We start from the raw sequence: 27925 nt of genomic DNA on the forward strand, positions 1-27925 counted from the left end.
AAAGCCAGACTTACACTCAACCAATTTGCCAAAGACAATTTTCATTTAAGCAACTTGGTAGCTCTTAAGTACATGTACCTTGGGTAGCTCAATAACAAAGAGAAATCTTGCAAGTGGGGATTTTTGTGACTCTGTGCTGCGAGAGAAACTGAATCTGCATACAGCTACTAAAATGGCAAAGGAGTTATTCTGGATCAAGTTTGTGAACACAGACAAATGGTCTTGCTTCAGTTACATGCTTGTTGCCAGGATAATGGCAAATTGTTTCTTAAATCCAAGCCACAGAATTAGATTTCTAAAATATACATGACTTTCCAGCACTTCTCTCTCTTTCTCTCTTAGTGGGTAAAGACCTCAGGTGGGTCATTACTACACTGTGGTACATCTCACTGTGCAAAATGTTTGTTTTACTATTCTCAGTTATAAGACTCCCAGTAGAAATCTCACCATTATTAGTGTCATCTATCTGGTCTGACTGCTTATGCTAGCTTGCATCTGCCCTGAGCAAGTATTTTTACTGTCAATTCTTTGAACTTTCACTTAACCATTACTTACACTTTTCTGCTTGCTACTTGAAATGCATTATGAAAGATTGGGTCTAGGGGTTTTTGTCTTCCCATCAGCTGCCACCACTTTGTGGAGAACCACCACCTCTAGCCCCTATTATGTAGAGGAATCCTACTGTTAACTAGGGATAGGGGAGGAATTTGGTTTGCATATCTCTGGGTGCTTAGCAATTTCTAGTTGCTAGGTGTTTAATATCTGTAGGTACAATATCCCGTTTTCTATTTATACACTCTTTTAAGATCCCTGCCTCATACAATTTAAATAAAACCTCTTAGATTACACTGGGCAACAATTTTTTACTTTTTGAATGTTGTCTAGATTTCTACAACTGATTTAGGGTATTTTTGCACTGCTGAATCAGGAAATGGCATCCGTTTCTCTTCATCAGGTCAGATTTACTGTAAACTGAATGGTGGGCATTGATAAAGGTAAGTGCACGTAAATTGCATGTTGCTTCACCATTTTTCAAACTTCAGGGCTTGAAGTTCCGTTTCTTGGAACTCCTGGAATGCTCAGCGGCAGGGAGGTCTCTCTTCAGAGTCCAACAGTAGTCAGCCATCATGAATGTGTCCCAGTGACCCTGATACCTGGTCTCCATCTCTTTCATGTCCTGATGGAATCTCTCCCCCTGCTCGTCACTCATTGAACCCAGGTTCTCAGGAAACTGGTCCATATGTGAAAATAGGTAGTGCATCTTGACGCTCATGTTGCAGCCTAGGTTTCTGAAAGCAGTCAGCATGTTGCTGACAAGTTCTGCGTAGTTTCTGGCCTTATTGTTTCCAAGAAAGTTCTTCACTACCAGAACAAATGCCTTTCACGCTTCCAGTTCCACTTCGTTCATTGAGTTTCCGAACTCTGGATCTCTGATGAGCTGACGGATGTGAGGATTGTCAAAGATGCCAGCGTTCAACTTCTCCATGGTTAATCCTGGAAAAGCCTGCCACAAGTAAGTGAAGCAGTCACCATCCTTGTCCAGAGCCTTGGTGATTAAGCCGAGCTTGATGTGCAGCGGTGGGAAGAGTATTCTGTCTCTGTCCACCAGAGGGTTGTTGATGACGTTCCTTTCTTTGCAAGGCACCAATTCCTCCCGCACAGGCCAATCCTTCTTCGTGTAATGCTGAGCACAGTCTCTACTATCCCACATGCACAGAAAACATGGGTACTTGGTGAAGCCAGACTGTTGTCCCAACAAAAAGTTCACCATCTTCAGGCAGTGGCGTAGCGTGGGTTGTCAGCACCCGGGGCAAGGCAAGTAATTTGCGCCCCCTAACCCGTGGATTTGCGCCCCCTAACCCTAACCCCCAGATGTTGCGCCCGGTGCGGCCGGCCCCCCTGCACCCCCCACGCTACGCCACTGTCTTCAGGTCAACACAAATAAACCACTTATGCTGATCATAACCAATTTTCTCCAGCACATACTTCACCGCTTCATAGTTCTCCTTCAGTGTACTCAAGTGAGCCAGGGGTATAGAGGCAAACTGGTTGCCGTTGTGTAGCAGAACACATTTCAGTGATCGCTTGCTGCTGTCAATGAACAGTCTCCAATCTTTGGGTTCGTACTGTGGCACTCCAAGCTTGAGCAGAAGCTGCGCAATATCTGCACAGTACACCAAGTCCTTCTCTTCCGAGAAAAAATGGAGGTACTCTTGATGCCTGTTGCAGAGGAAGCTGATGCGAGCACTGTCAGAGAGATTCAACTCCTTTTGGGAAAATGGATGTGGAGCATCATCTTCAAGAACCACTTCTTCTTCTTCATGTCCTTCAACACTGGAGGCATCTTCATCACTAATGTCAGGAAGTTCTCCGAAGATAGGCACTGGAATTTCATCACAATGAGCTACAGGACGACGTGCTGATTGAAGATCAGGATACTTCGTGGGGCGGCTGCCCCATTAACTTAGTTTTGATCCCCCAACTTTATGCTTTGCTGCACCAATTTATGGAAGATTTCGAGGTTTTATGACTTCAAACTGATCCCTTTTCGACATAATCACCCAGAACTATCGGACCTGAATACTTCTTGTCATTAAAATAATCATTTCCAATCAAAACAATTATTCGACATGGCATTTTACCCCCACCAACTTCTTCTAAAATGCTCCACACAAGCGTACATGTGAACAAAAACGTAAAAAAACCGACATGTGGCCATAGCTCAAAAACTTGACCTGATTGAGCAAAACCAATGTGATTTTTGGATTCAGCGCATCAGATTCATCCTAAATCAACTGAAAAAACGCAGACAACAAATTTGTTGTTGACCAGTGTTATCAATGCAGCATTTTAATTCTAACTTGTTTCTTCAACCGCCTTTTACTACACATAGTAGCAGAGTATAGATATGAGACAAACAGAACTGGAAAATATGCCAAGTTTATTAAAGATAATATAAAATAATAATAAATGGTTTGCTTGCAGATTGGTTATTTAATAGTATGTGGTATAATAACTGTTAAAAATAAGTTGCTGTTGTTTTAAATCTGCTACTGTCACTTGGGCTTTGACTAGATGAGCCTTGTGGTTCCTTCCAACTCTAAACTTCTATGATTCTTTGACTCTTGAGACTGCTGCTGTCCACCTGACAGACATACATCAGTTTTCCTCTGAAGTCTTCTTTCTGCTGAAGGACTTAGCCACAAAGGTCTTAACAGGTGTCTTCCTGTGGCCAGCTACTGACTAGTCAGAAGTTAAACTGGAGAACTGACTCCGGGGATTCGCTTCCTGGGTGGCTTCCCTAAGCTTCTGCCATCAGGGATTCTGAGATCACTTTCTGCATCTTTAGTCTTTTCAGTATCTTCACCCTCTGACCAACCAACTGCTGCTTTAATGACTGACAGACTTCAAACAGTATTTTGCCCACCCTTATACTGCCTCCAGCCAGAACCAATTTTACCAATCATCAGGTCCTTTCTGGAATTCTGACTCCTCACTGGTGTACACCTAAGGACAAATTTTGAACAGAATAGCCACTAAAGGGCCAATCACAATTTAACCCTTGTCAATTCTCTTGACCCACAGAAAAGCTAGATTCTGCTATTAACTGCTATAACAGAAAAGCTTTCATGTTGACAAAACACCTATTTGTAAAATGTTCCAACCTGAGTAGTTTCTCGGCAGACTGCCACTTGTACATTGGCCTGGTTTTGCATGTTAAAACTAAGCTGAATTATGTCTAAGCATGAACAAGTCTACATGTGGGTACAAAAAAACATGTCTGGTTTGCTCCTGCTACCATCACGCCGCTATCATGCTACCCACAGCCCTGCTGTGGTTTGCTTTAGTGTTACACAAGAACCCACGTGCAAGGTTTGTCTCACTACAGACAAAACTTAAGCTGTAGCCAAAGCTTGCTCTTTGCTTACTGCCCATGGTCTGTCTGGGAGACAAAAACCATGGGCTTGGGTGTGGATATAAGAAGACAAATCATGGCTTAGTTCTGGTTAGTGCTTTGTCAGGAAGGAGCAAAGCAGCTGCAATTTTTGCAGTAAGTACTCACAAGCTCAATTTGTTCATGCTTAACCAAGGATTATCACTTAGTGTGAACTAGGCCTTAGTATCTTTTCTGGCTTCAATCAGAAATGAACTGTCAGTTTTTCCCTACACAGTTGACCCTTTACATAACAAGGTACATTGACATTTTTGCTCATGATGCAACCGTTTCTTCACATATGCAAATACTGCCAAGAAAATAGAAACAAAGAGGGTCAAGAATGATAAAGTTTCCTCTCTAAAATTCTAGAGTGCTTTCACCGAACAAGTCAGTACACAAATTTTAAAATGCTATATGTCTCTTCCTCGATGTAATGACACCCTAACTATATATATGCCACGAACATCAGTGCAAGTGTTATTCATTGGACAATTAAGATGCCCAGAATCTTAAAAGGCTCTTGCAGCGACCCCCCCCCCCCAAATATGCTATAATAAATGTGTTAGTTTTCAAAGTGCTGAAAGACACTTCGCTGTTTTTGTAAGTAAATTTTGCACATGATTGCATTCTTAGTATGGCTTTATTGCAGTAAGTCTATGACATGTGTCATCATAAATTTATTTATTTATTTATTTGCTTGCTTGTTTGATTTATTTATCTCCCAGCTTTCTCCCAATGCATGGCCCCAAGGTGGCTCACAACATGAATTAAAAACAGACAGCAGGGAAGCTAGTTAAAGGAAAATGCAAGCCATGAAATCAAAGAAGCTGTTGGGAATTTAATGGCAATCAAAATTCCAGATTGGTAATAATAAGGCAATCCATGTCCCAAGCTTCCAAACAGTGTGCTTTTATTAATGGGGACATTTTTAAAAGAACTGGCAGCTTATGACAATTTCACATCAGATTGCACCCTAAAAATATGGAATTCCTGAATGAGCAGGTAATCGTCCCTCTTTAAAGGCTGACGGGATCCAAAAGTTGGTCAACCATTAGGAGTTCTAAATTTGAAACTCATTCCAGCATGCCAATGTGCACAACCTCAGGAAGGAATTTCTTATGTCACTTTGCAGCAATCTCTCTGGCATTACAGCAACACTGACAATCTCAAGAGGAAGCAGTATGTCCAGCCCTCGTCTATCACAAAAACCAGTTGACCGGAATTGGGAAGGAAGAGCTCTGGCGGTTATTTTTAGAACATTGGCATGAAGCAGAAACCATATCCCTGAGTGAGTGGATAACATAATATCAGTGGTTTGTTACAGCATACTTTTTTTTGCGGGGGGGGGGGTATACGCAGCCCTTCAGTAAGAACATATGATAGAAGTTTCGCAGCAGAGAAAGATGATCCGGAGTGAAATCTGTGTCACGCTCATGAAACAACTACATCAACTTGGAATGTGTTTACCATTGATGGACTTGCCTCAGAGTGGGTGGGAATTAAGGTCAAATTCCTCTACCAATCACAGAGAAGCAGAAGTCAGCAAGAACCTACTCACGTCAACATCTCTCTGGGTGGTTAAACACTGGCATCAAGCAGCACATGTGCGGCACACAGATTCTAAGGCTTCCAGGGTATTTTCTCATTTGCAGTGTGTTTCCTTGGCGTTGCTAGATTCACATTAGCAGCTCACCCCACAGGGTTATAGTCCAGAAGCAGCCTTATTCCAAGGATAGTGCATAAAGCAGACCTACAGGCAACAGCTGCTTCATGAACACAGATGGCTTCTAGATTTTCTCTGTGTGTGTGCGCGTACACACATATATATTACCCTCTTGTTATGATCAGAACAATATATTGTGAATTTTGATCTCATGCAACCAGTTCTTCCAAGCAGATACATGTTGAATCAAATGGATCCCTAAATGCTCTTTTTTTTTTGGAGGGGGGTTATCTGATAAGCAGAGTCAGCAGTCTTGCTCATGGAATAGCACAAGACGTGAAACCATCAACACAATTGCACCCAAGTTCCCATTTCCAATGCTGTGAAGCTTCCTGATTTGTCAAAGACCTCCAAACAATGACACAGGCACAAGACCTGTCATGAAGACACCCGGAAACACACTAATTGTGCCTACTAAGTGGTGGTGAGGGCAGAAAAATAAAAGCTTACATTGCTACGTCCATCACATCTTCAGATATCTATCCAGCTGAGCTTTTTTGAGTGGTTTGGGGTTTACTTATGTCTACCCCCATGTAAGAGCCATCAGCAGCTCGCTGTAACAACTCTGCAAAGCATTCTGAAGACAAAATTGCTCACCTCCATGGCAATCTGTTCATCACTGCTGAAACAGTATCTGATGAGGCATCCAATGCACTGTCTTGTCCTATTTTATGGCATCAGTTTCAATTTTCAAGGCCTGAGAATGTGGACAATTGTAGCAGGATGGCTTTCTTGTCTATTGTGACTTCTTAAAGCTACCCCCCACCCCACAGAATGGACCTGGCAGTTTATTCCAAGGAACCAGAGGTTTATTCCAACTATTGTTCCTTTCTGTGCAAGGTGCATAAGAGGGTGTGTATTAAGTTGCAGAAACTGTTGGAGGGAACTGATTATCTGGAGCCATTTCAATCAGGTCTGAGGCCTGGTTTGGAGACAGAAGTGCCCTAATGGATGCCCACCTCTGTGAGAGAGGCAGGGGGAATGTGACCCTGTTAATCTTGCAGATCTCTTTTGATGCTACTGTTCACAGTATTCTCCTGGATCGTCTCCATGCATTGTTGGCCAAAGGCATTCTTCTGAATCATCTCTACACACTGGGGTCAGAAGCACAGCATTTCAGTGGTTTGATTACCACTTGCAGGACAGTTCCAGAGAGCAGTACTGTGTGACTGTGCCACAGCCCCCTGGCAAACCGTGGGGTGCTGCAAGGCGCTACACTGCATCCAATGCTATTTAACATCTATATGCAGTCACTTAAGTCATATCTCCCTATGACTGCAGGAGAGCAACACCATTGGGAAACAGGGGCTATGAAAATGGATGAGTTGTGCACCCTAAACTCCAGGCCACGGTGCACATAAACAAGCGCCGGTTATTTACCTTTTTATTCATAGAGACAATTGAGAACACCAAGTGCAATAGTGTTCTACTTATTTCTAATATGAATTCTACAAACAATTTAATGAGAGATTATTATTGCTTTGGGGAACAATTCTTGCAGGCTGAGGGTCACAGCAGAACCCACTATTATTAAATATAAATTTATTTAATCCTTCTTCTTGCAATCCCCTCAAGAAGATATGAATTTATAGTGGTAATAAAATATTTAAACCCCAAGTTCAATTTAGCTGGTACCATGCCAATGATTCATATCTTTGTCTTATTATATTCTCTCCACGGTCTGTCCATGCTATTTAAATATTAGGAGGTTTTCAATTACAGTAGAATATGAAGTCTCTCTCTCTCTTGTAAATATAAATATATATTAAAGTTTTCCTATTATAACTTTAATACTCCCCATAGCCTGAATCAATGGTCTTAAAATACAAGTGTTCCACACGAGAGCTAGTGAAAATATCCTTAGTTAATTTTTGTGTCTTAATCACACCCTTCAGCAAGAGAAAGCTTTGGTACATTTAACACCAGGGACATATAAACTCCATAAATGGTGTTCTCCTCTACTGTTTATCTCTTCTCCCATGGCCATCATCAGACATAAGGAGCTTCCCACAATGCACTTGAATTCATCAATCTCCTTGTAGTGCTCAATCCCGTTTAATGTTACCAACAAGGTAATAAGCTGCAAGAAGTAATTTGTTTAGAGATTGTAATGCGTGCTGACTGACACCAAAACTGTTCAACATGACTGAAGGGTAGAGGAACAACAGGGCCACTTTCAAGAGTTTTTTTGAGTTGCCTTGGGGTGGCGAAACTCCAAAGGACCAGTCCCTGAAGCTGCTGCTGCTGCCTGGCTGAAGAGCTAGAGGACCAGCAAGTGAAAACACAGCCTGGATTATTTATCCAAGCAGCACCAGCTCCAGCTTCTTGGTTCTGGTCTGGCCTTCCCACACACAGAGGGACAATCACAGGGACATCTCCTGGATGGAGCATGCAGGCACATATACAAGCTCTCTTCCAAGTGCACTGCTCCAAAGCATCAAATGAAACTGTGGGGAAAGGGAAGCTCAAAACCTGTGAAGTTGCACAGCAACCTCTCCTTCCTCCCTTGTCCCGCACTGCCCAGTCTTTCATCTGGTGAGACCATCTAACAACTAGTGAAATTGCAGCTACTGAGAAAATGCAAGAGCAGGGCCAGACCTGGCCTCTGAGGAGAGCTAGAGAGGGGTGGTGAAGATGTGGCAGGGGGAAAAGGGGTTGACATGCCCTGCCTCATCACACATACTGCCCCCCTCAAATTGGTGGGCATTCTGTAAGTATGTGTGGTCAAACAAATAAATATAAGCAATAATATTTATTTTCTTACGTTTATATCTCACCTTTCTCCCAATCATGGAACCCTAAATGGGGAGGTGGTATCAAAAAACCAAAGCTATTCTAATGAAAAAAACTGGGAAATGAGTCACTGTCTAGAGCAGGAATGACCAACATGCTATCATACAGATGTTACAGGAGTACAATTCCCATCATCCTTGACCACTGGCCATGCTGGCTGGTGCTGATGGAAGTTGTTAGTGTCCAACATCTGGTGGACAGCACATTAGCTACATTGCTCTTCAAATTTTACACAGCAAGCAACATTTCCTGCTAACATTGAACAAAGTCAAACCATTGACCTCTCTAGTCAAATATTATCTGTTCTGGCTGACTGTGGCTCTCCAATTCTCAGGCAGAGGGCTTTACCATCACCCGCTACCCTTTCCTAACTGAAAATGTTGAGGATTGAACATGGGACCTTCTGCAGGCAAAGGCATTGCTCTTCCACTGAAATACAAAGTAACACCATCTCCTTCCAAAAAATGGAAAACAAAAAAGGGGTTCCTGCTTACTGCATTCACCGCTCCTTTGAACATAAACAGCTACTTGAAAGAAACCATCCTAACTCTGAAAACTGTTCATATTTCAAATTGCTCTCCTGTTTCATGCTGATGTAACAAAACGAAATAAAAAAGCAACAAAAGACAAAAGCAGACAGTTTCAGCCACCAGATTTCCCTGCATGTGCTGCCAACAACCATTAAAAAACCTCTCAGACCCATGACTCATCGGCTTCTGCTGGTGCACCTCATTCATAACTGCAATCCATTCATCAACACCAATGTGGCATTTAGTGATTAAATGAGGCCGGTTCTTTGCAATTCTTCTTTGAAAGAACATTCCTGAAGTGATTAAGAAAGAAAGAAAAGGCCCTCGCCTTGCATTAACCTTTGTAGAGCTCAAATCTTAATCAGCTTTTTTAAAAGACAAAGCAAAACAAAACAAAAACCACCGGACAAATGGCCATAAGAGAGTTGCCCAAAGTGTAAATAAGATCTCCAGAGTTTCGGAAAATAGTCTACATGGCCACGAGTGAGCTGATTAGCATATGCACAAAACGAAATAACTTTGGAAGATAGAGTAAAATGGTTAGACAAGGATGGGGAACCTATTGCCGTCCATATGCTGTTGGACTCCAGCTCCCAGCATCTCTGACCACTGGCCATGCTGGCTGGGCTGATGGGAAGCCCAACAACATCTGGGAGGGCCACAGATTTCCCATCTCTGCAGCAGAGGAAAAACTGAAGAGCTGGCAAAGAGTATGGTGAAGAGTAGCGGCTAAGGCAGCAGGTGAGGATATGATGGTTATGAAGGAAGAGTAAGGAACGGTTAAAGGGGGTGTGGTAGAAGTTAAAGATGAAGAAGACTTGGTAAGAAAAGGAAGTTTTAGAGGTAGATACCCAGTTTCGGACACCAATACCATTTTATGAGCTATCATCTTTCCTTTTCTCAGACGTCACATTCTTGCAATATGTTAACATCCGGGAACTCTGAAATGATGCATTTATTTCCTAGTTCTTTTAATCAGATGATGTCAAAGAAATTAAACATAATCTAACCACCAGTGATAAATTGAATCCTCTCTTATAAAACAATTAACTTCCATTAAAATACTCATTTATAACAAGAAACGACTGGAGACTTACTGAAGTCCTGAGATGAATAGAAATTAAGCAATTCTTTACTTGATAGATGTTACTAATGTGCTATTCTGGGAGCTCTAGTACTTGGATGTCAAGATTAGAATGGTCATTAATAGAATTATAACTTCTCTGCCTAAATTCTCCGCTCTGCAACACACTCTACACCCAAAATGAGCTCCAAAGTCTTATTAAATAGCAACTGCAATGCAGATCTAAGTGGGGGCAGGGGAATTGGTTTATAAGTGATGCAGGCTTTCCTTAGCATATATTCCAAAAGTATATTAAATTACTGGAAGATACTCCATCTGAGCTCCCTTGGCAAGCTTCTCAGGCCTACAATACAAGTATCAGTGGCCAGGACAATTACTATTCCTCATACACTTCACACATTTTTAACTTTTGGCTTATTTCCCTTCCTGTCCGTCTCATGAATTTCAGAGAAACTCCAGAAGCTATAGAGAAGAAAACAGCTAGGTGGACTGGACTCTGGTGCACTGAGATTTTCAAATGTGTGTGTTTGCATGAGTACATATACACACTTGAAACTTCAGGGTGGTGGTGGGGTTAAAACTGCTTGGGAAAACAATTTCAAGCTGGAAATGGCTAACAAGAAAAAAGCTACACATATCCTGTGCTTCCACTTTGCTTCTCCTTATCAATCCTCCCCTCCTGGAAGCAGCTTTTTTCCTTTTCTGAAGGGGCCATCAAATGCAAGTTTGATTGCAATGTTGATTGGACACTGATGGACTCACAGATTTTCAAATGGATGTCCTGCATGGGTATATACACATGTGAAACCCCAGGGAGGGGAGAAGGGTGAAGGTATAGGTATATTAAATTACCATAACCCAATGGCCCTTTTAGAAAAGGAAAAAGCTGCTTCAGAGAAAGGGGGCAATAAGAGAAAGAAGAGGCAGAAGAGTTCTGCAGCCCTTTTCCCTGTTTGCCATTTCCAGCTTGAAATTACCTTTCCAAGCAGCTTTCCCCCCTCGCCTCCCCAGAGAGTTGTTGTGTTATTTTCCTATTTTAATCAAAGTAGTTCTGGGAAGGCTGCCGAAGCAATGAGAAATAATTACGTGTGTGAACAGAGCCAGAAACGTGACTGAAGTATTTTAAGAGACATGCATACCATCTTACCTCATTCCTTCCGTTGACCTATTCTGATAGTTACGATAGAGCTGAGGGATGCCCAGCATGGCTTCAGTGAACACGGCAAGGAAGCCCAGAGTTTCAACAAAGATAGTTGAGTCAAGAGAAAGGTAAGTGATGTATCCTGTGACTCCCGTGAAAGCCAGAACACATTGCACATAATCTGTAAACTTGTTCCAGTGCCAGAAATAGTTCAAGTCAAAATCTGAAAGACAATGTTCATATTTATAAACAATAAACAAAAGCACCAAAATAACCAATTCAATCAATAGTCTTTGGACATAAGGGGGTGGGGAAGTAATATTAGAATACTCAAGCAATGTAAAGAAACCAGCACAAACACTAAGCTGGGAGATAAACTTGAGAATTTGACACACACACTAACAAAAAATCATTAGTAACGAGCAGTGATAAGAAGGGTGAAGGCGGTAAAAACCAAGCATGTGGTGATGGATAAAACTTAGAATATGTTTATGGTACACTGCAGGGCAGCAGAATAGGGATATTTAGATGACACAGGGTTCAGACACATGCTGCTATGATTTGCCACTAACCATGAGAAGGTTGCATCTGTATACATGAGAGAACAGAAAAGGGTGATCATAGTGCCAAAACACACTTTGCGTTATTCCTGAAAAGTCTTTCAGCCCGACTCCAAAATCTACATAGAATGCAGCCCTCCAGGCCTCTCTACCTTGTCCTTGGGACCCTTCCCTTCTATTTCCAGGCCACATCCATGAATGGCCCTGCTCCATGCCCTCTTCAAGTGCTATTGTCTGTTTTTTGTATGGCGATAATAAAGCTTGCTTATTTATTTATTTATTTATTTATTTACTGACTTGATCACTTGTATGGATGGGTGGATGGAGAGGTTTAAGTATAGAAACCTCTGATTTTTGCATACCTGGAATGTAACCTACTGCATCCCTTGCTACAGCCAGTTTTTTCCCCCTCTAGCTCCACCCACCACTGGTATGCAGACCTGGAAGGAAAAGTTCTGGAGGAAAAGTTAGCCATCCCTGATTTAAGAAAAACAACAAGAGACTGAAACAAAAGCCATGTTGATAAAGCACTGAGATATTACCACAGAGTACCACGATCATGCCACAGAACGAATGGCCACCAACAGAGAAGTCTGAGAATCTCAAGGCTGATTCACACATACATTGTCTCACAAATTCACTTTTCAATCAGTGTGGTTTATCTGGTCTTAGAGCTTGTTTAGAATATCTCCAGAGCCATGGTTTGGGGGCATTGTACAAACGCCCTTTGCAAAGAGATGCATGCACTCCCAGTGGTGGTACAGCTCACAAGCATATGTCCCCTTTGAAGATACAGCTCATACAACTCTCTTTATCAGGAATGGGGAACCTGTGGCCCTCCAGGTGTTTTTGGACTCCAGCTCTCATCACTCCCACCCCAAATACCCAACGGTCAGAAATGATCCTCCTAGCCCTGCTGTATGGGGGAATATGAGCAAGTTTTACATTTGCATGCTACTAAGACATGGAAAGCGGATGCTAATCATTCCCTCATTTTCTTTGGTCCAGAATTGTATCTAAAGTTAGTGCTCACTGATGGGCTTGTGCACATGTTACATTGGAATGAGAGGGAGATATTACTAGGTGCTTTACTGGAAAGAAATCAGTTATCAAAGTTATGCTAAAAGCAGTCAAATGCATTCTTAAGGGTGCAATTAAACAGATGTATTTTTTAAAAAAATGCAAGTCTATTTTGGTGCATAATAATTTTTTTGCTCCGTTTCGGATATCACCAGCCCTTTCTTCCAAGAAGAAGTAAATAATGTCATGTTGCTTTCCAGAATTTCCTTCACCACTCCCTAATGTTGCTAATCTTTCCTCAGATAACTAAACTAGTATTTTAAATCATCACAAACAATAGGGTTTGAATATTCTGCAAAGCTGTTCTAAATAAGTCACGTTACATGGAGAAATAATTACTTCTAAATGCCTTGGGGAAATATAAATAAAATGACATAGCAAATGACACTCCTGTGAAACATTGCTTCCAAAATTCACCCAATACCTTTGTGGCTTTAAAATATATTTTAAATGACTGCATCAGTCTAGATTTGGGATAATTGTTTAGCAGCAGTTTATTTAACCCTTCCGTTCTACATCTATGATGGCTAACAACTTTTTAATGATATAGATGTCCACAGAAAACGTAGACAAAGACCATAAATTGCACAGTTACAACTTTTAACACATAACTTGATGTTCTCCAAACATTTAATTTCACCAATTTTGATGGATAATATTTTAAGAGTGTTGAAGCATACTGTAAAAATAAACACATAAAAAAAGAACAAAAAGGATCTTGTCTTCTATAGAAACCAGGTTAAAAGCAGCAGTTGTGTACACACTACCAAAAAGAACAACCCAAAGCAGTCTAGATGTACACTATCTCCTAAGAAGAACAGGCAAACAAGAGGAAAAAAAGACAACAGGACAATACTGAAAGGAGTATTTGCTCAGAACATTAAAAATGGAAGGAGTTTCTTCCTCCTCCCTCCAAGTTCTACACAGATGAGCATTAACTTTCGGAGGGTAGCTATAATGAAACTCCCTACCCTATTACAGTCCAGTTACCAGCTGGCTATCTGCTCTAACAATATTTCAGAAAGCAGTGTGCCAGATTCCATGTGCTTGTAACAGAAAAGCAGGCTTGAGGGGTCTGGTGAGTACCAGTTTAATTGTTGCCAAGCGGTCTGTGATAGCAGGGCTCATCAAACACAGAGGCAAGCCATGCACTTCGGCTTCCAAAAAGGGAAGCTGCGCTAACGAAAGAAGCAAGGGAGGCAATCCGCTTTACATTTTAAAAAAGGAATAAAAGGCAGAGTGGCACTGAAATCCTATCCCATGGGTTAGTGCGTGTGATCAATAGTTTAAAAGCCGATTAAAACTTCACTCCTTCTACACAAAGGGGAGCTTGAGCAAAAGCCTCTGCCATATATTAGCCAATGTGTGGCGGGAGCAGCAGAATCATGTTTGCCAACTCTACTCCTAATCTACACGCTGCAACATCTCCTGGCATCTGCAGGTGGAGAAGAAGATTGGCTTGGGAGCCCTCAAAGCTCAAAGCATGTACACTGATTTTTCGGGGGGGGGGGGCTGCAGGGCCAGCACCTGGCACTCTTGAGCAGGTGCCAGGGCCACAGCACCTGTCAAAGCCTACTTCTATGGCTGCTCTCGGCCCTCCTAACACTGAACAGCATGAGGCAGCTCGATCTAAGCTCTGTTTTAACTCCCAGCAATACCTGCAGCTTTGCATTATTCTGGGACACTGTGAGAAACCAACAACTCTTGCTTGGAGTAGGGCTGGGCGATATCTGTTTTTCAACATTGTGATATATCACCAACTAAACATAATGATTATACCGATATATTGCGATGTCTGAAATAAGGATGGAACTATGTAGAACAGGCTTCCTCAACCTTGGCCCTCCAGATGTTTTTGGCCTACAACTCCCATGATCCCTAGCTAGCAGGACCAGTGGTCAGGGATGATGGGAATTGTAGTGTCAAAAAATCTGGAGGGCCAAGGTTGAAGAAGCCTAATGTAGAGGCACTGGCTAGCTTCACAGCTTTTCCTGCACTGTGATCTTTGCATAGTGTGTGTGTGTGCGCGCACACACACACACACACACACACACACATCATGAGTCACAATATATCACCAGGTAAAGAATTGTGAAACCGATATCATAATATGGACTTCAAACCAGTTTTGGACAATATATTGATATACAGTGGTACCTCGGGTTACATATGCTTCGGGTTACAGACTCCGCTAACCCAGAAATAGTACCTCGGGTTAAGAACTTTGCTTCAGGATGAGAACAGAAATCGTGCTCCAGCAGCACGGTGGCAGCAGGAGGCCCCAATAGCTAAAGTGGTGCTTCAGGTTAAGAACGGACCTCCGGAACGAATTAAGTACTTAACCTGAGGTACCACTGTATTGCCCCGCCCTAGCTTGGAGCACTGCCATTCCAGCCAAACAAGGCTGCCAGGACCATTGACAGGGAAAGCCGCTGCCCTAGACCACCTCAAGCCCAAAGCCAGCCCCAAATGGGGGTGAGGACAAGAGCACAGGACAAGCACATCCAATGGGTAGAGTAAAAAAGCGCAAGCTTGCTTCCTCATTATTCACAGCTTCTAAGCACCATGAAGTTTGCCCAACCTCATCGTCTGAGCTGTACATCAGCTCCAGTCCACTTGGCAGCCTCCCTTGGCTGTGTTTCATTGGAAAAGTGTCAAGAGAGCCAGTCACAAATCTTCTACATACCTTGACTTTTGGCTTGTCTTCCTCTATCAATAAATAGGCAATTGCCAGGGCTAAATTAATGTATATTGAATACCAACATCCTCTCTGAGGTTAGTCATAATACCATTAACTTTTCCTGCTTCAATCTTCCTCAGTTACCCCACTCTTGCCTCTATGGGTCACTTCTACTCCAACACCTTGTGGTGTGAAGTAAAGTCTATGGGCTAATTCATATGAACCGGCAAGAGCTGCTTTCCCAGGCCACACTATACCTTGTAATATAGGTGTGGTGAATTAAAAATCTAAATCATAGTATTTTTTTCCTACTGACATGAAAATGAACACCTGATTTCTTCCCCCCCCCCCACAACAACAACAACAACAACAACCCATATTGGTAAAATGGTTTGATGTTACTGAAGGTTTGATATAATTCACCAGTGAGCTGGCCTTTCAAAAGTGCAATGAAAAAGGCAGAAGAGACTTTGCACCAATTTTAGTTGCTAAGAGCACGCAAGCTCTTGAGCTTTAGGCACTTCAACCAAAAACCACACACACACCCCCAAACACAGAGCTTTATAAAATGAGAAAGCTGCAAACTGCTCTGTCTGTTCCATCCAGGGTCACATCTCCAACACAGCAAGAAGGGGGGGGGGGTAGTGGTGCAAAATGACCTCGCAACAAGCCCTCCCAAGAACCACACACAGACTGAAGTGAAGTCAAGATGACATTGGTTTGCAGTGAAGTTAAATAAGCCCCCCAATGTGTATTCAGGATGTTTTTTGCACAGCCACGTGCACAGAATTACCACAGCACTCTATCCTTCTTGCAAAAATGAGCAACTGAAAGCACACACATTGGCATGGTTCATATGCCACGTTAAACTAAATGTGGCGCTGCAAGCTACTGAAATCGTGGATATCCTCCCCACTCCTGCAGCTGGTCTGGCTCAACCTTACGTCTAATCCTGGACTCATGGTTTGCTCCCCACAAATAAAGCATGAGTGGCATGACAAGAATAAATCTTGGTTACAAGCTCCGGGATTGACTGCAGAGAAGGAAACCATCAACCCAGATTTAGACATCACACGAAACCAGGCTATGGGTTAGTTCCTGACATGTGGAAGCATGAGTGGCAGAGGAGCAGTGTGTCCAGGGCCCAGGAGAGGGAGGTGCAACGGGTACATCATACCCTTGCACGGGGTGAAAAAGGGGGCCCGATAGCAAAAAATTCCCTGGGACCTCAGAAAATGTTTGCATATACAGTGGTACCTCAGGTTACATACGCTTCAGCTTACATGTGCTTCAGGTTACAGACTCTGCTAACCCAGAAATAGTACCTCGGGTTAAGAACTTTGCTTCAGGATGAGAACAGAAATCGTGCTCTGGCGGCACAGTGGCAGGAGGAGGCCCCATTAGCTAAAGTGGTGCTTCAGATTAAGAACAGTTTCAGGTTAAGAATGGACCTCCGGAACGAATTAAGTACTTAACCCAAGGTACCACTGTAGTGTGAAGACTAGCATTAACATTTTATGTAATCCTACATAAAATGCCATGACACGTCGTCCAGTCCCCCCCCCATCCGCTTTCTCTTCTGCCAAGTGCCCCACTTCTTTCAGCCAATCCAGAGAGGCGATACTAAAGTTTCAGCAAAAGATCTGAGAAGGCGGGCTTGCCTAGTCTCTCTTGCAGGTGACGTGCTCCACCTACTGAAGGGACTGCCATCTGCTGGCGAAGGGCAGGGGGTGTCAGCACTGACATCTGTCCGCCTTCAAGCAAAGGAGGGCAAAGCAACTCATTGCCGCCAGTATCATGAACAGATGAAGAACTGACTACATCTGGCAAAATTATTTTTCCCAAACAACTCTCCTAAGAATCAGGAGATAGTTGGTATTTGCACTGATTCAAATTATATTTGTAAAGGTCTTGATAAAAGCAAAAACAAAAAACCCCACTCTACCAAAAGAAAACCCCACCAAAGATATTTATACTTACTCGAACATTCTTCATCTCTGTGTACAGAAGTACCTCAGGTTACATACGCTTCAGGTTACAGACGCTTCAGGTTATAGACTCTGCTAACCCAGAAATATTACCTCGGGTTAAGAACTTTGCTTCAGGATGAGAACAGAAATCGTGCTCCGGCGGCGCGGCAGCAGCAGCAGGAGGCCCCATTAGCTAAAGTGGTGCTTCAGGTTAAGAACAGTTTCAGGTTAAGAACGGACCTCCAGAACGAATTAAGTACTTAACCCGAGGTACCACTGCATTTTGATTTGGACATTTTCTGACAAAAAGTGTTGTTACATTGGAATTACTGGTTAACTTGAGAAACAGTGTTGCACAACTCAAGTTATTCTGGCCAACTTGCAACAAGCTGCAAAGTTTGAAGGGAGCTCTTGCAGCATTGTTGTTCTTTTGGTCAAGTGAGCACAGCTAGGTGCTGCATGTCAGAGGCTTAATGCTGTCCAGCTGGCATAGATAAGACTCCGGGCTCCCAGCCAGTTCCAAACTATTTCATTTATTTGACAAAGTTCAAATGCACATCTCCAGCGTTTCAATTAGCGTCCGTCCCGTTGTTGCGCAGTTGCCGCCTCTAATCTTTCTTCTTCCTTTTCTGTATCCAGCATGCAAGTCTGTGGAAACTCCTCCCCTGACTTCCTCTGTGTACAGAATGACTTGTTCCAGGCTCATCCTCCTCCCCCTCTACGTCAGACCCACTGTCAGATGACAGGCTGCTGATAATCTCTTTAGGCTCTCTATAACTGCTGGTTTCTGTCCTTTCATCTTTTCCCGTTTGCCTCTCCCTGACACTGCAGTTTTTACTTATATTTAAATTTTTGCTTACAAATAAAGCTGAGACTGGCAGAAAGAATGGTGAAGCCCGGAGAACAGTTTTAAAGTTGAACAAAGGGAGATCAGATTCAGGTAGGTAGCCGGGTTGGTCTGACGCAGTCGAAATAAATTTAAAAATTTAAAAAATTGTCCAGTAGCACCTTAGAGACCAACTAAGTTTGTTCTGGGTATAAGCTTTCGTGTGCACGCACACTTCTTCAGATACACATGAAGAAGTGTGCATGCACACGAAAGCTTATACCCAGAACAGACTTAGTTGGTCTCTAAGGTGCTACTGGACAATTTTTTAATTTCTTTATTAAAGGGAGATCAGTTATAGCATGTAATATTTTACTACAGAGGAAGGCGGCAGCTTTAGTCACATCCCAGCAGCGTCCCCCTTAATTTTGTCTCGTATAAATAAACTGGAAATAGTGGGCAAAACAACTCTCAGAATGTTCCACTCCTGTTTAGGAGCAAATTGTTAGGTAGGTAGTTGGCTCCTCTAAAAATCAAAGTATTAAATGTATTTGAATTTACATAGGGAATACCTCACTACTGTATCCCTACAACACTCCACATCTGCATTTCTGCCTTAAGGTCTTAAATGCTAGTTTTGTGTGAGCTTTATATATCATAGTTGATGGAAATTATGATAAATAATATTATGTAGTGTTGAGAAATTTAGTGGTATAATGAATAATATCACTTACTTTCAACATAGCATCACTTTATCAGAGTGATTTAACCCTTAAATGGATAAGTGGGGTCATATTTACCCCACTACTTTCCCATTCTATATCACCATGGCAACAGCTTCAGTACTATTTTATGACAGAGTCTAACACAGCATTTCCACATTTGGTACTAATGTACCAGATATGGTAGAATTTTGAATACTAAAGTACAGAAATATTACTACTAATCTGCTACCACTACTTCTACTACTACTAAATTATTAGTATATAATATTTGTCTTTTTATCTTCCCTTTTTTAAAGATATAAAAATATTAATTTATAAATCATCTCTCCAAAATGTATTCTCATGAATTAGGAGGCCAGCAAAGAAAATACAAGAAAAATGAAAAGGGGGAGGGGGGGGTCAACACTCTTTCCATGTGGATTGAGTGTGGCATCAAAACATTTATTCAATGAACTCACCTATAGAATTGAAGCAAGAGGAAACTGTTGGAAACCTCATCACCATATGAGGAGCAGTTGATTTGGTTAATCGTGTACAGGATTTTGATGAAGGGGCAGATGCAGGAAATGGAAAACAGAAAGAAACAGACATACAGACACATATGGAAGTAAATTTGGAAGATGAGAGGCGTGATCACAATGTAGGCCTTGACATTGGATGTATCACCACTGAGATTCCATCTCAAGAGGAAATTAAAAGAGTATATTACAAATAGTCACATTCCTCTGCTTAAAACATTCCCAAAAGACAGCGGCAATCAAGTTTGAATCTTGAGAAACAACACATTTTGCTTGAGAGGCTATCTGCAAAGTACTTTGCAGCAATAGTAGATTCCACACCAGATTCTTCCCACATTGAACATTTCTTTTGAGGTATGTACGTTTAAAAGAAACGCAGCATGAGATTCCAGTAAGATCTCTCAAGTCTGTAGAATGTAGCAACAAAAGAGGGGAAGAAATTGCTCCATTGATAACTGATACCTCGAAAGAACATGCTATTCCTCTCGGTGATTGTAGAGCTCAAGTCTATAGTAATGGGGCAAATATGGCCGGAAAATACAACGGCACACAAGCAAAGATACAAGAAAAATGCTCAATAGCTATTTTTTTTACCTTGATTATTTTCTAAGTATAGATGGATAAAACAGTATTTCCATGTCATGTTACTTTGCATGTTTCCACTCATAAGTGCATGTTGTTCTATTTCTATGTCAATCTGCAAATCTTTTAATCTACCCCAAAATTTGAATTTTAAAATAGTTATTTTAAATATGCCAGCATAACTCCCCCATCCTGATTTAGCCAGGGCAAAACCAGCAGAAGTTGTGGGACTGTGAGCCCTGAAAATTGGGTGTTCAAGGGGAGGGACAAGGACAAGGCAGGGCAGACTGACTCTAGATCTTAACATTGATCAGCTTGGTCACATGACCCAGCAATCCTGAGGTAGGTGCACTAGCAGACAGGATGGTGTAGGTCAAACTCTATTTTAAAGGCTTGTTTCCTCCCTGTAGGCTTCGGTTGTCTGAGCCAGCAGTAGCCCCACTACCAAACAGATTTTGGCTCTGGTGTACTTTATGCCAGCTTAATGTATGGCGCTGTAAATTACACTGGCTTCCAATGCTTAGTATTGCTCCCTAAATTTTAATGGAGAGCTCCACTTAGTGTCAGCTCTCATGCCTTAGAAAGCCTTAAAGGTGCAGAGTTATGAAGATAGGAATAGTGAATACAAATAATTAAAACTAGGGCTATAGAGACTTCAAATTCTGAGGCAGCAGCATTACCTTCTTAGGAATCACTCTGTACATAGCTGTATTATTATTATTTTAATGCTAAAACCAAAAATGTATAGAGTGTACCTGGTAAAGCTCTGTTTTAACACCTTTTTTCTACATGTCTGTATGGAAACTCTTTAAAGCTTCAATGGATTATTCTATAATCCAATCTTTGTAATTCAGGCATGCATGAAACAACAAAATATGAATTCACAAGCAGTTTGGCGCTGAAAGCCAGTTACACTCACAAAAGGGCTAAATGGGTATTTTTGTTAAGGCACTTACACCCAGGTTTCTAAAGCAGCTGCAAAAAAATGTTAGAAACAAAATGATGTATTTGTATTCTGAACCTACCATCATTTAACATTTGTAGCACATCAACAAGGCACAGCAGCACCAACAGCCAAATATAAATCAATAAATGGGGGGGGGGGGAGAGATGACATCAGCTCATGTGCTGGTTGTCTGAGAGTTGAGCTCTTCTCTGTGAGTGCTGTAATTTGCCATCTAACTTTGCTTTTGTACTTCATTGGGATACTTTTATTGGTAGATCAGGCAGTAAGAAAAGCAGTCAAAAATAAGGAAAGGAGTCAAATCTGGAAAAAAGAAAAAACTAAAACTTTATCTCAATCCACATAAAAATAATAAAAATCTCTCTTTATCCCAGCAAGGGGACTTGAGAACAAAATGGCTGTTGTATCTCAAACAAACTTAGACCAGAGTGTCGCTAAATCTGATCTGTAAACGATTATGCTGGCAATTAAACCAAATCAAGAGCAGATGATCCCCAAGATTCAGGCTTTACTGTAGCTGAGGACATTGGGGCAGGATTCATCAATGTTGTGATGACATGTGTTACTATATCTTTAAGCTGAAGACAATCTTACAAACTAGCCTGTCAGTTAGCGCTTTACTTCAGTTGCTTGATATTTCACAAATATGACTGCTTGTTTATTGATAGCATTATCTATTCTAAATTACTACATTGAATATAGAACGTCATATGGGCGACAGCACAGATGTGAACTGTCCAGCCCGTACAGAAATGCAGTGAGGCTTCAGCCTGCAGGACTAAGTTATATGACCTCAAATGCGAAACTGATCTTACTTCCCAAGGTCAACTACCTGCAAAATGTTTTCATGGCCTTGTAGAGACATGCAAGAATAAACTAGATCCTGTAGCCATGGTAAGATTCTAAATCCCAGCTGAGGGATATGACACTTTGCTTCCCATGCTATTGTTTCAAATACAGTGGTACCTCTGGTTACGAACGGAATCCATTCCGGAGGTCCGTTCGTAACCGGAAACTGTTCATAACATGAGGCACGCTTTCACTAATGGCGCCTCTGTTGCGTGATTTCCGCTTGCATCCTGGGGCAAAGTTCGCAACCAGGAGCAGCTACTTCTGAGTTAGCGGAGCTCGTAACCTGGAGTGTGCACAACCAGAGGCGTTCCCAACCAGAGGTACCGCTGTACAAAAAATTGGGGGGGGGGACCTAAATGGACTCTCCTGTTCCAAATGCAGTTTTCTGATTTTATTTCCAAGACACACTGCATTTGCGAACACTAAGTATGTACCATCTCCATTGGACTGTCATGGGAGGAGCTACCCTCCTTTAAGTTTTTTTGCTAAGTATTACTTTGGGTTTTCCCAAACATACTAGAACCTCCTTTTCTGATTAGTCCAGTTTTAGCTACAGTCCTGTCAGCACTTACCACCTAAGTTTTCTGTTAGGAGACGTGGTACCAGGTGCTTAGTAAAATATTTTATTGTAATCTGTTATTAAATCCAGATGCAAAACCTACATAGAAAAGAAAATATTGACTCCTGAACAGTAATGAGTTAGACAAAAGGAAGGAAGTTGAAAGTTGGAAAAACACTGTGCAAACATAAGGAGGTTAAGCCTCAGCGAGTCAGCAAGCTCAGAAAGCCTTCACAGCAGGATTGAACTTGTGTTTATCCCATTTTTCTAACAGTTGGCGGAGAGGGAGAAGGTTTGTGCTATCAAAAGAGATTTCAAGGTTAAGAAGTCCTGGCAAAATAAGAAAGATGCATACTCATCACTGTCAGCGGAAAAATAATTGGGTAGCAGAAAGAGTGTGTTAAAAATACAGGATTCGGCAGCAGGAGAGGGCAGAAGACCATTGAGAGCTCAATTAAAACTGTCAAAAGAAAAAGTTAATGTTTCTCAGTAAATTTTAAATAGAAATAAATACCCCACAAACTTCCACACAAAGTAGAGTTAAGCTCCGAAATTGTATGGATAGCATTCTCAACTAATGTGTTTTCAAGTGCTTTCTCATAATGAATAAGAATTTTTATTCAGGAGAGATTTGTCGGATCCCTTTTATTGATCTATTTGCTTGCTTGAAACGGGGGGGGGGGGGGGGAATTAGAAGAGAAGCCAGGCAGGTTTAAAAAGGGCTTTTCTTCAGCTTATCAACTGTTTCATCCATACTCCTGACACAGAAACAGATAAAAGTTCTATGGTCATAATATTTCTAAACATTAGCAGACAGTGTTTGACTCTGAAAAGCAGAGATGGCTGGACCTACTGTTTCCTATACAGTGGTACCTCTGTTTAAGAACGGTCCTGTTTACGAACAATTCTGTTTACAAACTCCGCAAAACCGGAAGTAGTGTCCCTGTTTGCAAACTTTACCTCGGTCTAAGAATGGAATCCGAACAGTGGAAGGGCACTGGTGGCGGGAGGCCTCAGAAGGGAAAGCCTGCCTTGGTTTAAGAACAGTTTTGGTTTAAGAACAGACTTCAGGAAAGGATTAAGTTCGTAAACCGAGGTACCACTGTACTAGAAATTCTGACCCCTGTTCCCAAGCTGTGTGGGAGCTGGTTGTGGGACCCAGTAAAGGCACTGAGTCGGATTCAGAGGTACCCAGAGCAGAACTCCAGTAGCTGTGGAGGTAAAGGCTTTAAATTCACTGGGCTTGGCTCAGTCGAATGGGGGGGGGAATATGCCAATGTATGCCAAGCTGAGCCAAGGGGGTGGGGGGCGGAGTTTACACTAGCATAGCCTGGTTGTGTTGGGAATGTCCCAGCTCAGCAGATATCCATTGGATCCCAAGCCATTTCCTTAAGACTTGCCTCCTCGATCCTGAATGGCTCCCTGATCCTCCAGTTAGCTTTCAACATCTATTTCATACTGACCAGAGATGAGTCTTAGCATATACTGCCAACAAAAAAAAAAAGGATAAATCCAAGATTGTGCTTTGAACATACCTTCAAGATCAGGGGTAGGCAACCTAAGGCCTGGGGGCCAGATGCAGCCCAATCGCCTTCTCAATCCGGCCCACGGACGGTCCGGGAATCAGCGTGTTTTCACAGTAGAATGTGTCCTTTTATTTAAAATGCATCTCTGGGTTATTTGTGGGGCATAGGAATTCGTTCATTCCCCCCACCACAAAAAAATATAGTCTGGCCCACCACATGGCCTGAGGGACGGTGGACCGGCCCACAGCTGGAAAGGGTTGCTGACCCCTGTTCAAGATGCTAACTCTGAACCCACCTTTAAGATGCTTACTCTGTTAGCCTCCTGAAATATAAGTCAAGAAGATCACTGCTGAGAAAGGAAGAATGGGGAAGAGAGTGGAGTAAAACAACCTAGTGCACGGGTCAGCAAACTTTTTCAGCAGGGGGCTGGTCCACTGTCCCTCAGACCTTGTGGGGGGCCAGATTATATTGGGGGGGGGGATGAACTAATTCCTATGCCCCATAAATAACCCAGAGATACATTTTAAATAAAAGCACACATTCTACTCATGTAAAAACATGCTGATTCCTGGGCCGGATTTAGAAGGCGATTGGGCTGGATCCGGCCCCCGGGTCTTAGTTTGTTTACCCATGACCTAGTGTATACCGAGTCCATTTTAACAACCACCTGAGCACCCAGAAGCTTTGTTGGGACAAAGCCTATGGAAATGAAATCCAGTGAAACATTTTGAGAAGCTAGGTGTAAAAAGTGCAAATGGAAAATAAATACATACACCCACACGCATATTACAGTGACTAACAAAACAAATTTTAAATCCTAACAGCAAACCATTTCAGCTTCTGCTTCATCCCTTGCTCTGATTAAAATGATGCTGTTTCCAAGGTGGCAGTTCTGGAGCTTTGAAGGTGGGCTATTAGAAAGATCCTCATTTGCTGAAGCCACGTGATGCTAGTACTATCATCTAGATTGAGGTCATGTGGGTCCAGAGTGTCCACCCAGTTGTGTACATCCCTTTTTGCTAACATTGCTGGATCTGTTGGCATGTCTTTAGCAATTTAACAGGCTGTGGTTCTCAGAACTGGATCCTACCAGGATCCAGAAAAAATTTGTCTGAAGTGCTGTTTGTTGCTTTATCTGTTAAAGATAAAGGAAAAAGAAATATACTCAACAAGAACTTGCCTTTTTAATGAATGCTCCAATTTGTTATGCATCTTCTATACAGTGGTACCTTGGGGTTAAGTACTTAATTCGTTCCGGAGGTCCGTTCTTAACCTGAAACTGTTCTTAACCTGAAGCACCACTTTAGCTTATGGGGCCTCCTGCTGCCGCTGCACCGCCGGAGCACGATTTCTGTTCTCATCCTGAAGCAAAGTTCTTAACCTGAAGCATTATTTCTGAGTTAGCGGAGTCTGTAACCTGAAGCGTATGTAACCTGAAGCGTATGTAACCTGAGGTACCACTGTACTTTGCCTTTGCTTCCGAGTAGAGAGAAGGAATCACCACCAATGTATTATGCATACATATGGCACAGCTATTTAATTTAATCATTGCAGGCAAATACTATTTAATTTCAAGAGAGCTTTTTCTGCTCTGCTGGGAAGATTACATAAGGCCCAGATGCTGTAGTAAGATGCACCACATCTCTAATATGCCACATTGAGACTAGACATTTGAAAACGTCAGCAGTTTCTTCTGCATTCTAGGTCTCAGCAAGACCAGTTTTTGCTTTCTTCCAGGTTGTTTTGATCTTTTCTTAGGATAGATCCAAATAAGTCAATGTTCAAATAATTTCTCCCTGTTCTATACTTGGCCTACAATACATGTCCTATAACATGCTCCACTTCCAAGGGATTTCATGAGCAAATTGTTTCCTTGCAATGGTTTTCGAATATCAGGGCTATAATGTATGAGCCAGCACTGTGGTAGCATAATACTAACAATACAGCAAAATAGCTGGAGAGTACTATAGGGGCACACCCTTTGGGAATTGGTCACATCCTGGTCCCATCTTTTCTGGGTGCTTTTTTGCATGTGACAATATTACAGATGGTAGCAGTGACAGTACTTGCAGGAGGTGATATATTTCAAAAGCATTAGCATATTTAACATATATGTAATAACATACAAGCTAAATATGCCTATGATTTTGAAATGTAACTAATCTTGCAATGCCACCACCTGAATTAGGTCGTAAGTATGTTCTTATAATGTTCTTCCATCGCATCCTGGTCACTGTCTCTTCGAGCTCTTGCCGTCGGGACGGAGATACAGGACGATGAAGACAAGAACAAGCCGTCTTAAGAACAGCTTCTTCTCCAGAGCGATCTCGGCCCTGAATGGGAAGCCCGGACTTTGAAAGTCATCTAATCTCCCTTGCTGTATTATACTGTATTGTTTACTTAGTGTTTTTATGGAGCAGTCAAGTAATTTCGTTGTCCCCGAAGGGGGCAATGACAATAAAGATATTATTATTATTATTATTATTATTATTATTATTATTATTAACAGAAAGCTGTTTGCCATCTAAAATACAGTGGTACCTCGGGTTAAGAACTTAATTCGTTCCGGAGGTCCGCCGCACAATTTCTGTTCTCATCCTGAAGCAAAGTTATTAACCCAAGGTACTATTTCTGGGTTAGCAGAGTCTGTAACCTGAAGCGTCTGTAACCTGAAGCATCTGTAACCTGAAGCAGGTACCACTGTACCTGCTATTTGACAAAGCTGAGTCTCCAGAGAATATTTTATCTTGGAAAGTGGGAAAGGGTAGCGGTGGCAGGGGCAGTGAAAAATCCTCCAAGGCATGGAAATACAACCACTGTACAGCCTGTTCTTCCTATTGTGCCCACTGAAGCAGTGCAAAGTGAAGAAAATTCAGGGCTGTGATCACATTACTTTCAACAGGTTTAATCTCTAGTTATTCGTGGTGGGGGTTTTTTACTCCAAAAATCACAGCATTTTGGCTCCAATAAATTTTATCCTAAATGTATACTCATCATGCTTACATAAATGCTTTCAATATTTAATGGCTGCATTTGTATATTTTTTCCAAATATAAAAAATCAAATCAATTTCCTCCTTTCTTCGTCCCTCCCCTATTCTGTAAATCCTAACATTTGAATGCTGCAGACGAGCTACATCTACCAATTACATCCACTATCAGAACCCTGAATACCAGAGAATATTGGTTCTTGTTTTCCCTTAAGAGCTGAAATTGCTTCTTTTAGTTTAACTTATACAAACTGAAAACAGTAGTTTCAAGATCTAAGAGCACCCCCATGTGGTTAGATACAGCAGTTGCATCTTTTCTAGAAGTTTAATTGGGATTTTCTTTTCTTTTCTAATAAGACCTCATTTCACTCTTGCGGGGGGGGGGGGAATGTTTCCTGTTACCCACAAATGCTCTTTTTTGAAATCAAAACCAAGTGCTCTTTCAAAGTGCAAGACTTTACATCATCAGCACTTATATGATCTGTGTCTGGAATTAATCACAGTCATCTTCCTTTTCCATCTCCTTATTTTGACCAGTTTCAGGATGGAAGATTCCTGAAATCAAGAATCAGACTGAATTCCAAAACAACTGGATGCTGTGCTTAGTCTCATCATTGGCTATGGAAAAGGAAAGGAATGCTAGCAAGAGAAGCACCTCAGCTGAACTCAAATAATGGACTTAGACACTCTCTCTCTCTCTCTCTCTCTCTCTCTCTCTTGTTTGCTTTGATGGGTAATATGTTAATTGGTTCACTATTTTGGCTTCTAGTAACAGAAGAAAGCGGTCAGGAACAACAGGCTGAGCTCCAAAACTGTAACTGCTTAAAGTAGGACCTTGCAATACACGGCAGAAGCAAGATAATCAATTGTTGAACTATTCATGTGT

The 27925-nt window shown here is 41.9% G+C and overlaps 1 protein-coding gene across 3 annotated transcripts in view; it reads right to left on the bottom strand.

The window, feature by feature from the left end:
* SLC66A2 (solute carrier family 66 member 2) overlaps positions 1-27925 on the bottom strand; it is a 59466-nt gene that overhangs the window by 10243 nt on the left and 21298 nt on the right. For 2 of the 3 annotated variants that reach the window (XM_081014295.1, XM_081014294.1), the window contains one exon: positions 11215-11431. The exons of the other annotated variant lie outside the window; for it this stretch is intronic. In XM_081014295.1, coding sequence (XP_080870421.1) covers positions 11215-11431 — 217 coding nt within the window. The remainder of the gene's footprint in view (positions 1-11214; positions 11432-27925) is intronic. 3 annotated transcript variants of the gene reach the window in all.

The sequence above is a fragment of the Podarcis pityusensis genome, assembly GCF_964106645.2.
Source record: "Podarcis pityusensis genome assembly, chromosome: 7".
NCBI classification, from domain to species: Eukaryota; Metazoa; Chordata; class Lepidosauria; order Squamata; family Lacertidae; genus Podarcis; species Podarcis pityusensis.